The sequence below is a fragment of the Centrocercus urophasianus genome, unplaced genomic scaffold (genome assembly GCF_019232065.1).
Source record: "Centrocercus urophasianus isolate 14NV4802_14NV808 unplaced genomic scaffold, USGS_Curo_1.0 seq_11, whole genome shotgun sequence".
In the NCBI taxonomy this organism is placed as follows: domain Eukaryota; kingdom Metazoa; phylum Chordata; class Aves; order Galliformes; family Phasianidae; genus Centrocercus; species Centrocercus urophasianus.
Genome location: NW_024884253.1, coordinates 16,931,653 through 16,943,536, shown reverse-complemented (window position 1 = coordinate 16,943,536; position 11,884 = coordinate 16,931,653). Strand labels below are relative to the sequence as shown.

The 11,884-nt window shown below is 35.1% G+C and overlaps 1 protein-coding gene across 1 annotated transcript in view; it reads right to left on the bottom strand.

Moving 5' to 3' along the window:
• Positions 1 to 791: 791 nt before the first annotated feature.
• Positions 792 to 11,884, bottom strand: part of ANGPT1 (angiopoietin 1) — a 161,900-nt gene continuing 150,807 nt past the window's right edge. Inside the window, exon 9 of the mRNA XM_042839619.1 lies at positions 792 to 3,170. Within this exon, the coding sequence (XP_042695553.1) occupies positions 3,010 to 3,170 (161 nt within the window). The 3' untranslated portion in view covers positions 792 to 3,009. The remainder of the gene's footprint in view (positions 3,171 to 11,884) is intronic.

Genomic DNA, 11,884 nt, shown 5'->3' with positions numbered 1-11,884 from the left:
AAGAATCAGTTCTGTGCTCCTCATTACAAGAAAGACAGGGAACTTCGTGAGATTCCAGTGGAGGGACACTCAGATGATGTGGGGCCTGGGGCATTTCTCTTATGAGGAAAGAATGAAAAACCTGGGACTGTTTAGCCTGGAGAAGAGAAAACTGAGAAGGTTCCCAATGATAGAACAAGGGGCAATGGGCATAAAAATGTGCTTTTATAAATCTATTTCTCAAAGTTTTTAAAACTATAATAAAAAGCTAGTTTGGTCTGAATTCACAAGCTGATTTAATAGGAAACTGAGAAAATGGGGAAAAATTCACTAGTCATCAAATTGGACCCTTGTAATATTAAAAGGCGTACAAATGGAGCAAGAAGCATCGCTGGTGAAGGGATCAATGGAAATTTGTCAAAGGGATGATAAAAAACATACCAAAGGACAAAAGAAATGGGCAGCACAGTGCTATTTGTATCGCTGCACTAAAAAAAGAAAATAAATCTTATTTTAAAGACTGTTAGAGTTGTATGATCTGAACTTAAAATGAGAGAAATACAGTTTCATTAGTTTAATTGAGAAAATGGACTGCAACATGTTTTTTAATTCAATAGCGTACACTTATTTCTGGATAAACTATAATTAGATTCTTTTCCTACGCTTTGAATAAATTTGTTAATGTTTCTTAGAGGGAAAGATGGCGGTTTGTAAAATATTGTCAGCCTGTCACATAAAGGCATGCTCAAAGTAAATGAAATCACAGAGTCTGCAATTTTAAGAAATGTTTTATTATAAAGGATAGGAAATCAAATCCACTTTTTTTTTTTTTTTTTTTCCCCAAACCAAGATAAATAAACAGTAAATATCATGCTGCTGATTTTGAATGTGTTTTGCTTTTTGCATTACATTCTGCAAAAACTGCCTTCCAAATGTGGAGACTAAGAAATATATATCTGTTGAGAACGCAGCGGAAGATGGACTTCAGTCTTTGCACATAAATGAAGAACATTTCATAAAACTGCTGGAAACTGAGACAAAGCAGCCCTGTGAAGAAACTGCTGAGCAAGGAGTAGTTTGGTAACTTATTCAGCAGAAAACAGCAAATTAACCCTTGTGCAGGATTATTTCAAATATATATATAAATATATACAAATACACAAAAGGAAAGAGCTTCCCACTTTAAAAAAGCAAACATCAAGTTGTAGCAAAACCAGAGAACCTTGTGGGCTTTGTGTTCTTTAAGAAGGGATGTTTAAAAAATCCAAGCCCTTTTTTTTCTCCATTCCATTAAAATAAACTGCTAAAGGAAACAAAAGTTTCTCTGCTAACGTATTTGATCTTCATTTTGCCTAATTTCATTAAGAGTTTAACAAACAAACAGCTTAATCAACAAACAGACAAGCACAATCACCACATTCAAATTATAAGCATGATCTTGGTCCCAGTTTAATCAATAGAAATGTTACTTTTGATTTAAATGGGAGCAAGGTCAAGCTTGTTTTTTTTTTTTTTTTTTTTTTTTTGTATAGCAGAAGTAGAATAAGTACAAGCTTCTTTCCCAGATTTACTTTATTCACATGATTAAATCACAAGGGACTGTGGGCAACCTAACTACTTTTTTGATTGTTATGACAGGGACATTATACTTACCTATAGCTGAATTATGCATCTCTCCACACAACTCTGAAACCTTTTAATACAACAGAATTCCTTGTTTTGACTGTAGAAAACTGTAAGTAGTCTTCTAAAGTTCTTTAATGCTTATATTCTCTTGAGGTTTTGTGCTCTTTGAGTAGGGTCAGGGCTGCATGTACAAATTAAATGACCATCACAGGAAATATACATGCTATTTACATTTCACAATTCCTTTTTTTCTACACAGTTCGATGAGTATTTTTTATAGTTGTAGCCTAAGCACTGAGAAGAACTGGCATGCTTTTGATACTCACAAAAATGTAATAATACAGTGAAAAAATGAAAATTTAGTATAAACGTAAAATAATTAATCATAAATTGTGCACATGCAAGGATATTGTACAATGAATTCATTGACTTAAGCCAAGCATTTATGTCATTTTTTATATAACCTAGCAATTTGCCTTCCTGTGTACTTTCAATGGAAATATTCCATGCAAAATCCTATATTTTCTTTAGGATAATATTTCACAGTCTCTTAACCTTTCATCAATTTCTATATGTGACATTCAGACCTCCTTTAATGAAAGAAGGGAAAAGGCTCAAAATTCATCTACGTTTGTTATCACGCTATAAATCCTAGCTCAGAGATTATGCCAATTACCTCTACAGAGCAACTGATTTATGCTTCTTACCCTTATCATTCTTCATACATTTGACTCAGTTTATTTATGAGAAACATGTCCTTCAAAGACTTAATAAAAAATAATATTAGCACAAATCATTGGACTCTGGGATAAACATAAATCATTCATTTATTCAAATTCAGTTCATTTTAGAAAAATGATATTTGGAGTGGTCACCTTCAGTTCTTTAACATGAGTTTTAAAAAAGGAGTCTCTATAATTTTTTTTTTTTTCATAATAGTGGCATTTCATTTTTAAAAAGCATTCTTCTTAGTGGACCTAAGAGTTTCATAGTTTCAAATTCTGATGCTGTTGTTGAATAACCTGGTATTTTTTTTGCATGTTTTATATATATATACATATATATTTAAGAAAACAACAACACTGCCAAAAAACAACAACATAAAAAGCCCACCACTAACTGACAGACATTGGATTCAGTTAGAGATCTGGATTCAATTGTTCTTCTCTAGAAAAACTCTGCAGACACTTTCTTCTAAATCAAGCCTCCCCAAGCCATCAAGACATGGGGTTACTGAAGGGCAGTTTTTGAAGGCTACTGAGTGACAATGAAGTGACTTTGCAGCATCCCTATCCCTGTATGTTGCTTTCGTGAAGCCCTTCACCTTTTACCTCAGACAGTGATAGTAGGGCTGCTGAGGGCAGTGACATTCTGGTTTGTTCTCGGATCCACCACTGAAAGCTTTTAAAAGTCCAAGGGCCGAATCATCATGGTGGTGGAACGCAAGGAGTAGCTGGGGCCTTTGAAGTAGTGCCACTTGATACCATTGAGCTTTCCATGGTTTTGTCCAGCTGTATAGAACATCCCATTGAGATTGGAGGGGCCACAGGCATCAAACCACCAGCCTGAAAACATAAAAGAAAAACAATTATCTGCAAGGCTAGTAAGAGACTAAGATTACTTCCATTTTATAAGTTTAGCTGATTAGCAACTTCTGGCATGAACAAGCTCATAAAGCTCACAAAGAATCCTGGAATAAGAGATGGTGAGGGCAGTTTTCTGTAGCCAGCTGTGCTGGAGAATACACTGATTTACAGATCCGGAAAAGCATTTAACACCTGTTTGTATACAATGAATGTGAAGCAGGAACAAGAAAGACAAACCGTTTTGCATGTTTAAACAGTAATACAGTTAATCCAATTCATGTAAACATACAATAATAAGACAATAACTCACAAAGAGTTTGCATAATTTTACTCATTTGGTTACTTTGAATATAGGTATGATTTAATTACTGGTATTTTTCTTGTTGCTTTGACTGTGATTTTTCTACTGCTCAGAAAATTTATACTTAGTTACAGTAAGATGTTCTTGGCTAGAATAGGTTCTGAATATGGTTGTGCTGTTATTACAGTATTGGTATGAAATATAATTAGTTTTCATAATGGTGTACACTGAGATAAACAGAATACCCATGCATGGACAGATGGTTTAGTTGGCTCATGTGGTAAGGTGTCAGAATGGCCAACTTCAATCAATGTGAATTCACCACCCACACAGTTTGAGCATGAACAGTTGCATTCAGTCCCAGATTTTCCTACTGCTTTGAATGTAAAAAATATATTCAGTCTCAAGCTTCCTAAGCCACACTTTGAAATTTGCCTAATACAAAAACTTTGGGGTCATTAGTGTCAGGAAAGTCCTACCTCAGATCCATTTGAGATTTGTTCACTTCTCCCTCCAAGTTCTCATCTGGACTTAGAGAACTGACAAATGTCCATTCAAATTTAAAGAACCAAAATGTTTTTTTTAGGCTCTCTATTTACTTGTCTGCAGGTAGCAGAATATTGTTAGTTAAGTGACTGTCACTGACTAAGAAAAGTTATTACAAATACAATTGATTGGTATCATAAGTAGGATTAGAAAGTGCTGTCTTCTCTGCACCTCTATCCTGCCTGTTTTTTCCCTGCTTCTTCCTCCCTGACCCTTTGAACTCCGAGTGCAGTCTCATCTATTTTATTCTTTCAGAAACACAGGGCAAGAAAAGTCTTCCCCAGCTCTTGTGCTTCCAGACGGTTGTTCCTGAAGCAGTATTGTGAGACTGTTCTGAAAAGTGAGGTGATGCAGATTTTGGAAAAATATAAAAATAGATAAAAATAGATATTTGCTTTTTGAAAACAAAACACCAGTCTGGTTTGCAGAATGATTTCACGAACTGTTGAGCCGGCATAAATGAAGGAGCAGTAAACTGCTCCTGAAGGAGCATCTCCCCTGTGAAGAAAGGCTAAGTGAACTGGGTCTGTTTAGCCTCGAGAAAAGACAACTGAGAGGGGATCTAATCCAGGTTTATAAATATCTGAGGTGTGAGGGCCATAGTGGTGAGGCCAGTCTCTTTTCAGTGGTACATGGAGACAGAACAAGGGGAAACAGCTGGAAACTGCAGCATAGGAAGTTCCGCACAAATGTGCGCAAGAACTTCTTTACAGTGAGGTGACGGAGCACTGGAACAGGCTGCCCAGGGAGGTGGTGGAGTCTCCTTCTCTGGAGATGTTCAACACCTGCCTGGATACCTACCTGTGCGATCTGCTGTAGGGAACCTGCTTTGGCAGGGGGGTTGGTTTTGATGATCTTTAGAGGTCCCTTCCAACCCCTACAATTCTGTGATTCTTTGAATCTGAAACTGAGAAGTCAGGTCTAAAAAGAAATGCAACAGTTCAGCAACTTTTCAGCCTGAGATTTCTGGCAAAGAAAATGCATGTAGAGCAATACCTGCACCTTTGTGAGTGTTTTGTTAACAGAGCACTGACAATAAACCAGAAATACTTATCAAGTACTTGTGAATATTACTAACAGTGATGGAGTTTTTGTGGTTGAATGCAGAAAATTCAAACTTGCTATGAGCGCAGCTTTTGTTGCACACTGAATGCAAAAATATCATCTTGCCTTTAGACTTCTGTAGTGAAGATATGCTTATATGTCTTTAACCAGCGGAGAAAATGGGACAAGTGGTAAAAAAGTGATTCTTCAGATCCACTTTAAGTAGATGCTTTAAGATGAGATTAACCAGTAACCTCACTTAATTACATTCCCAAGATGTCCAATAATAGAAGAACTCTAAATTAGTTAACTGTGATAAAGACATCAAACTCAGTGAGAGTATCCCACTCAAACTACTTGTATGTTTTAGAATGGAAGAGCCCTGAGCAACATTTGCAGCATCCCTTCTGTATGAATTTGATGATCTGCCCTTCAGATCCCATGAGCCCTGAGGTACCAAAAAGCAGCAATTACCAAAAAACCTACACAAAATTCGTTTCTCAACAATATGAAAAGTTCAAACACTTTCATATTAAGGTGAATTTTAGATTGTAAGGGGAATTTGAGTTTTAAGGAAAACTCTAAACAACATAAAACTTGGCAACAGTGTGATTACAGAACACAAATTGACAAAGATAAACTAGGTGACATGCTGACTCCAGTGAAGTTAGTGGGAGTTTTGCAGCATATCTTGATAGGAATGTATATATTATTTTTTTCTGCAATACCTTACAGAGTGTCTATGTAATATAGTGGGAAGATGCCTGGTTTAGACTGAGAAAGGCAGAATGAATTCCCAGGCTGCAAAGAGCTAATACTCCCAATGCCAAGAACATATTGACCTTGGTGGTTAGAAGCTCTATTTGTCATAAAGATTTGTGCAGCTTTTCTTCATAGTAAGCCCTATAGTCTTCTTGAATCTTCAGTACAGGTTTTATGCATATTTCCATATAACACTGTTGTACTGAATACTTGCTTTTACTACTTTTATTTCTTCAGGCAAATAAAGACATGAAGTTTAGGTAATGGCTGTTACTCTTGATGGCTAGATTCTTGTTGCTTTAAAAAAGTCATCCCAGCATTATAAGTTGTCCAGGACCCCCTGCAAACCTATTTCAGGCACCAGTAAAGGCAAACAATGCTTATCTAATGAGAGGCTACTGAACTCCATGAGTGCCAGTGTGGACCGAAGTACAGAATTTTAATTTTCAGTGTGGCTCCCACTAAATTCTCCCCAATAAATTCTGAAAACAGAATTAAACTGTGAGAAGCTCCTTTTAGTAACGGGTGCTGCCCTAGTGAATCTTCCAGTATCCTCCTACTGACAGAGAGCCTTTTATCAATCTGTAATTAACACACTTACGAGGGTATGCTAACCCATACCCTACTACTATTGATAAAATACTGGCAGCAATTAGCCTATAGATTTAGTGTTTACACTGTTCTTTGTATTCAAATTCATATAATTTATGCTTCCAGCCCTGTAAAGTAATTTCTTAGATTTTGGATAATACTTAGTGGGTTTTTTTTTTTTTTTTCAGAAGTAACACTTCATAGTGAAATCTTAAGGGAAGAATTTATGCCAGATAAATTCTGGCAGACCTCTGTTTGAATACAATTGACCTCCCTTTGATTACAGTGATATACCTAAGGGGGTAATAAGTAAAGAAAGAGAAAGCTGTACAGATGATGTTTTACTGTAACAAGAGTATAATCTTGTAGAAACTTAAGACAAAGTTAAATAGAGAAAATCTAATCCTCATTTTTCAAAGCTGGAACACAGATGCAGTTGAGTTCTGTTTACAGTGCTGGGATGAAGATATGTCAAGCTGTGCTAGATACCATTTCGTTCATCTTAAAGGAACTGCAACAGATGCATGAACTGACTTTTTAGGGAGAAGGTTTTCTGCAATGCTGTTCAAAATTGTGTTAAACAATGAAATGATTCAAAGATACATAAGATTTTACAAATATTTTGTGTGGACCACTTAATTCTCACATTGCAGACTTTTAATCAATTACTTCTTTCAAAATATGTTTTAATGAGCATTTGTTTTTCCTGCTGTATTGGGTTTGTTTGTGAGGCCATTCAATTTTTTAAAAAGATTTTTCCTAATACTGCATCAAGATGCTAGCTTTCCTTGCTTGTATCTTTCTTTTAAAAAACAAACAAACAAACAAACAAACAAAAAACCAACAACTTTTCCCTTTTTTTTCCCCATTTGATTATTTCTTTGTGTCTTCCCATGTAGTCCTCTAAAAACTCTTCACTCCCCATAGGGTCTCAGATTATCACAAAACTTACAAGTGTGTGTCTCCACACCAAAGTAACCATATTTGGATAAATGCAATTGAAATGTTTTGGTTTGGTTTGGTTTGGTTTTCCTACAAACTCAGTTTTATAGACTGGGGAAAGAGGAATAGAAGCAGTGCCTTTCTTGGTAGCTATGATGAAATGGGGGAACATAAAACTGAAGTACCTAACAGAGATATCTGCAACACTGGCCAGTGCAGCAAGCAAAGCAGCTCCAGGGCTGTGAGACAATCTGAAACAAGGAAAGACTCCCAATAGTTAGATGCTAGCTCATTTCCTGATTTCCACAGGATTTTTCTCTACTGAAGAATCTTGTTTATGTTTCACTACAAAGTAATGGATTTCCCAAATGAGCATCAAGACCATTTGGAATAGCAGTAAGATTTTAACCTCAGATATAACTCTTGGCAATGATTTCTGACACTTGAATCATGCATACGGATCATGAAAAGTAGACATTATGAGAAATAATAGTAGAAGAAAGATATTAAAGTGACTAATGAAGTGATAAAGAGGAGGCTTTCACAAAAAGGTTAAGAAAGTTTTTACTTTAGAAACACAGGTAGTTTCTTCAAGCTGCTGTCAACATCAATTGCTTAGTTACTAATGTGAAATGAGGATAGTCTTACAGTCTTCTGTGACTAACCCATTTTTAATAATTTTCTATTATAATTAGTAATTTTTCTACCAGGAATGCTATCATCTCTGTTCACAATAACAATCCTTAGGTCATAAAGTATATTGTCCAAACAAATAGTAATTTAGATGTTACATTGCTAGATTGTTTGAAAGTAAGCTATAAAAATAAATATGAATCACTCTTGTAGACAGTTGCTCTTCTGGAATAAAGCTCACTTATGTTTTGTGAAATCCTATGCACTGCTCTTTAATTACCATTGCTGTTACCTCTGAAAAGTCAAATGTCATCATCTATTTTCTTTAAATAAATAAATTCTGGATATTTCAGTCATCTTAAACCACCTATCAGCCTCATAGACCTGCATTTACCATATCTTTAGTTGAATATGATTGTACATTGAGGTAATTTACACAAAACAAAACCCAACCTAATAAAGTAGTATTGCTCAAATGAGTAATGATATTACTAGAAAAATATACTGAAAATCTTTTATAATGGTTATCTGCTTTTATGAATACAATTTTCATATAGTAGAAATTTTGTTTTCGAAAGTAAAAACATAGAAAAGGCTTTTCATAGAAAAAGCTTTTTATTCTCCAATGTTAGCAACTTTATGTTGTTTGTTTTTGCTTGTATAAAATGTAATTAAACATGCATATTTGTGGAACTTTTTTTAGTAACCTGGTGATCATCAATTCACAAACAAACTGTAAATCTAGTGTGAATTGAGAGCTTCCTAATATTAACTTATTATTAACTTAATCTTAACTTTGATGAGAGACTATTAGTTGCTTTCTACATGCTAAAGGAAGAGATGTCTAAAATCTGAACTGCTGATAATCCTTTCTTTATTCTTCAGCCTTGTCTCTCCCTCTTGATTACTGTGAACACCTCTAACTTCAGTAAGATTCAAATACAGTCTGGACAATAATGTCCAAAATTTGAATGATACATTCTCATGATTTTATGGAACAAATGGATTCTATAAAACCAGTGTCTCTTTCTAGCCTTCTGGTTTTGTTCATAAAATTTTAGTGAATTTGGCAATAAAACCAATAAGAAAAATTTTTAATGCAAAAATACCTAATGCCTTTAATGTTTGGAAGACTATTTTATGAACGATTTTAATGTTTCCAATCTTTTCTTTCAGATAAGTTAGATGGTAATACTAGGCTCTTAAAGTTTGTTCTTCCACTGATAACTTCTCAGCTAGAAGACTGGGTCCAGCAGTAAAATATACCTTAAGGTATATTTGTAGCAACTTGGTGGACTCCAAAGAAGGTACTGTAAGGGGATTTATGTTTTCTTAGTCTAGAATACAGAAGACAGAAGGGAATTTCTAAAAATCTCAAATTTATAAGAAAGCTGCTAGGAAAAAAAGCATTTTTTTCAAAGGAGTGCAAGGAAGAATCCATTCTTTCCAGTAATAAAGGGTAGAACAAAATGGGACTAAGCTAAATTGTCATAGACTTAGTTTAAACATCAAGAAAAACTTTCTGATGCTTAGTGTAGCCAAAATCAGCAACAGATTGTATTATAAGACAAAATCTTTATCATTAGAAATCTTGATGATGAATAGAAAGACAAAAAGAAACGGTTTGAGAAGAACAGAAGAATCTGTCATGGGGAGGAAGGTTGTTTCCAGGCCTATTTTCTATTGTCTGTTAGACTGTTGGGTTGGTCAGACTATGACATAGATGTTGGTACTTGATACTCTGAAAATAAAATTAGAATTTAACGGTGAGTATATAGACATTAAGTCATTAAGTCATTATCATCATAAGTAATTATCTTTTCATATCAACTGAAAGATATACTCCGTTTATAATACTAATAAATTGTGAAGTAAAAATAATATGAAACTTGCAGACTGATGGACATGTTCTCATAAAATACATAAATAGAACTAATTTTTATGTCAGTCACTGCTTGGTTCTGCTTGTTCTCCTCATGCTTTATTACTATTGTCCATACTTAGCATTTATAAACATGGTAATATAATGATGATTTCTTAGTAGTTATATGTCTAATGAGATACATCTAGCAAAAATAACCGAAGGATCCTACAAGGATCTGCTGAAAGAGCTGGGGCTGCTCTTGCAAGGATAAGCTGAAATCTGGGGCTGTTCATCCTGGAGAAAAGAAGGATCCAAAATGACTTGACGGCAGCCTTTCAATATCTAAAGGGGAGCTACAGGAAAGAAGAGGACAGACTCTTTAGCATGATCTGTGGTGATAGAACAAGGGGTAATGGCTTCAAGCTTAAAGAGGACAGATTTAGGTTGGACATAAGGAAAAAGTCTCTTACAGTGAGAGTGGTGAGGCAATGGAACAGAGATATGGAGGATGCTCTGTCCCTGGAGACTTTCAAGGCCCTAGGCAATCTGATCTAGCTGTGGATACTCCTGTTCATTGCAGAGGAGTTGGACTAGATGGTCTTTAAAGGTCCCTCGCATCCCTAAGTATTCTATGATTGTATGATTTTAACATTTCCAGCATAAATCAATGCAATTCCAATAACTTCATATCCACGTGGTGGTTATATGCCTCTGTCTACAAAACATTTGGTAGTATAAATGATTCTTCATGGATGGTGTTTTTGCTACGTAACATTTTTATGAAAACAACAATAAGTGGAACATAAACATTGGTTCCTTCCTACATAAATGGACATATATCCTTGGGATTCACGCCGGATAATTTCAAGTTGCACTGAGGTTACTACTTTCAAAGCTTTTGTTTCAAATAAAATATAACAGAAGCTGTATTTTTGTATTCTGACCGGATCACATACAGTCAGAATTCTACATTTAAACAGGAATTTCCCTCCAAAAAAGATAAGAATCCTCTATATTTCTCTTGCCAAAGATTTGTAAAATTTGCCACTTGGAGAAACAAGAAGTAAAACAATAAATGCACCACTGTTTTGGATTGCCCATTAAGCAATGTCTCACCAAATAGTCAAGAAATATACCAAGGACTGTTAAATATATTCATGGGAAATGTCTTTGATTTAAGAAACCCTTGAGATGCAGAAGATTGAGACTAGGGTAATGCACAGGGGGAGTATTATTTGTTTGCATTGTTTTTACACCCATGTTGAGGTATCTACTGTTTACTGTTGCTGGAGACAGAAGACTGTAGACAAATGGGCCTCTATTTCCTGTCAATTAAAAAAAATCTAAATAATTCTATGCTTTTTCAGTCTTAGCTAGAGATCTAGAATGTTGCCATGTCACTTTGTCAAGCTTAATAAAAGATTAATTATGTTCTCATGTATCATCTGAAGTTAAATATCTGTGTAAACATCTCAGTTTGTCGCAAAGGCAAGACAAACAAAGTATATTTAGACTTTCACTGTAGTCCAAGTTACTCTAAGTTACTCTAAGTTATTTTGCAGTGCCTGTAGGTGATTGCACAAATAATTTCTGGGGCTGAGCTGACAGGTGGTACCCTGCAGGATGCTCTAATTTGGCCTGATGCCAACAGATCTGATCCACAGATATTAAGTGCTCTTTCACTGCAAATCAATCTGAAGTTCCTTGAGTACCTATCCAGTGCTTCTTTCTGAGGAGAATTCGTTACATTTAAAGTGTTGTATCTTACAAAAAGCTCTGCGTGTAGATCACTGGCATACTCTTCTAGAAATTTTCCAAGTTTTCCATAAAAAAAACCAGCTAAAACATTTAACTTCTGTAAAAAGTTCACAGGAGTTGAGAATCCAGCTCATATGAGAACATACTAAAACTATTCTTTCAAATAAGTATTAGGATAGAGTCAACCAGCAGAACATGGCTCTCAAAAGGACAAGGAGCACAAAAACACAAAATTTTGTTGATGCTATGTGA